At 46.7% G+C, this 1,581-nt stretch overlaps 1 protein-coding gene across 1 annotated transcript in view; it reads left to right on the top strand.

Moving 5' to 3' along the window:
- LOC119582085 overlaps positions 1–1,581 on the top strand; it is a 36,499-nt gene that overhangs the window by 19,275 nt on the left and 15,643 nt on the right. Inside the window, exons 10-13 of the mRNA XM_037930332.1 lie at positions 32–163; positions 306–473; positions 882–1,001; positions 1,430–1,536. Coding sequence (XP_037786260.1) covers positions 32–163; positions 306–473; positions 882–1,001; positions 1,430–1,536 — 527 coding nt within the window. The remainder of the gene's footprint in view (positions 1–31; positions 164–305; positions 474–881; positions 1,002–1,429; positions 1,537–1,581) is intronic.

The following is a 1,581-nucleotide window of genomic DNA, read 5'->3' as shown; positions in this document are numbered from 1 at the left end:
CTCGTTCGTGGATATTTCGGATATAACCCAGACTGCCCCGCCCAGAAGTACGGTTCAGACTGTTCAAAGGACTGTCCCGTTTGCCACAATGGCGGTCTCTGTCACTCGCACACTGGTACTTGTGTCTGTCCTCCAGGCTACCATGGAACCACCTGCCAGCATGGTAAGCATAGTTACGTATAAATGTATAACCCTGACACCCGGCAACACAGCATAACTGAAAGAGAGAGAGAAAAAAAAGTCCAACCATCTTATATACAGTGACGTGCGATTCATCATTTTCTCCTCTTTATTCTTTATTCCAGCATGTCTACCTGGACGGTTTGGAGCATTTTGCCAGCTGACATGTCGCACCGATGTGATTGGTTTCGAAGTTCGTGAGAGAGAGAAATGCTCAGGACTGACCTTCTGCGTGCCCGCTCCTTACGGCTGTTCCTGCGCCCCTGGTTACAGCGGGCCGTTCTGTACTGAAGGTGGTGACCTCTCCCGTGCCACGTTGTGAAATCTGAAACATTAATGTCTTTTTGTGGACGTCTGCATAACGTTGTGTCTGTGTGCATTTGGGTAAATGCTGTTTACTTAAGCTAAAATAAAATCGGGTCTTTTTGCCGAAATTCTACACACTGCAGTGTGTAATTACTGATTCATATATTGGCTGTGTTTTTTCTGCTATTTCATCAACCCATAAATTTGTTGCCTATAGTTAGACTTCTCAAAGCATGTGCACAAATAACACACATATACCCTCGCATACCTTCACATAAAGACAGCATGTTTATGCATATACACATGTAAATATATCCGAAAGCACATGCCATTGACAAGGCTTTGAGTCGACTAGACTAACGATATCTAAAAGTATTGATCTTATAAAACACAAGAATGCGGCGCCGGGACTTACGGAGTCAACTGCCAATGGCGCTGCGATGGCTGTGCCGCCGGTTGCCATCCTGTCACTGGCACATGCAGCAGATGTGCGTCAGGGTCATCATGCATCGCCCGTGAGTACTGACATGAGCTTCATATAGCAATACTTTACATCTTGTGTTCCGTGCTCCGTCAGTTGCTATATGAGTCGCTTCTGGTGACCCTCAATGTCCCTCTTGGTTCAAACATCAAAAGGGAAGTTTGGTTGTACTAAATGAGGATTAAGAATAGATTACTATTATATTTTGTCTTCTGGCTTATAACACTATGTTACGTCATCCAACGAACACCATGGGGCATCATCTAACACTACGTAACTTACCCTATATCACCAATTCGCACAAACACTGTTAAGACCATACGCATCATTACCATAGTCCCATCTAGCACTGTCGAAATCTACCCCACAAGATACCATGTGCTAAGCGTCAATCTCCCAACCCCCCTTCACCCCATCTTCCCTCCCATCCCCCCTCACCCCTTTTTCCCCCCACCACCTTAGGACCACCTGCACCTTCGGACCTCAGAGTTGTGGTCGGTGGCAACAGCCTGAACGTCACCTGGCGAGAGATTGGCGACCACGATGCTGTCTACTTCGTCACCTACCATGTATGGACCCTCAGACCCTCGCCAATACTCTCCTGGGCTTGAGTG

This window comes from Penaeus monodon, chromosome 15 (assembly GCF_015228065.2).
Source record: "Penaeus monodon isolate SGIC_2016 chromosome 15, NSTDA_Pmon_1, whole genome shotgun sequence".
NCBI lineage: Eukaryota > Metazoa > Arthropoda > Malacostraca > Decapoda > Penaeidae > Penaeus > Penaeus monodon.
Note: the sequence above shows the minus strand (reverse complement) of the source record. Positions and strands in the feature narration are given on the sequence as shown.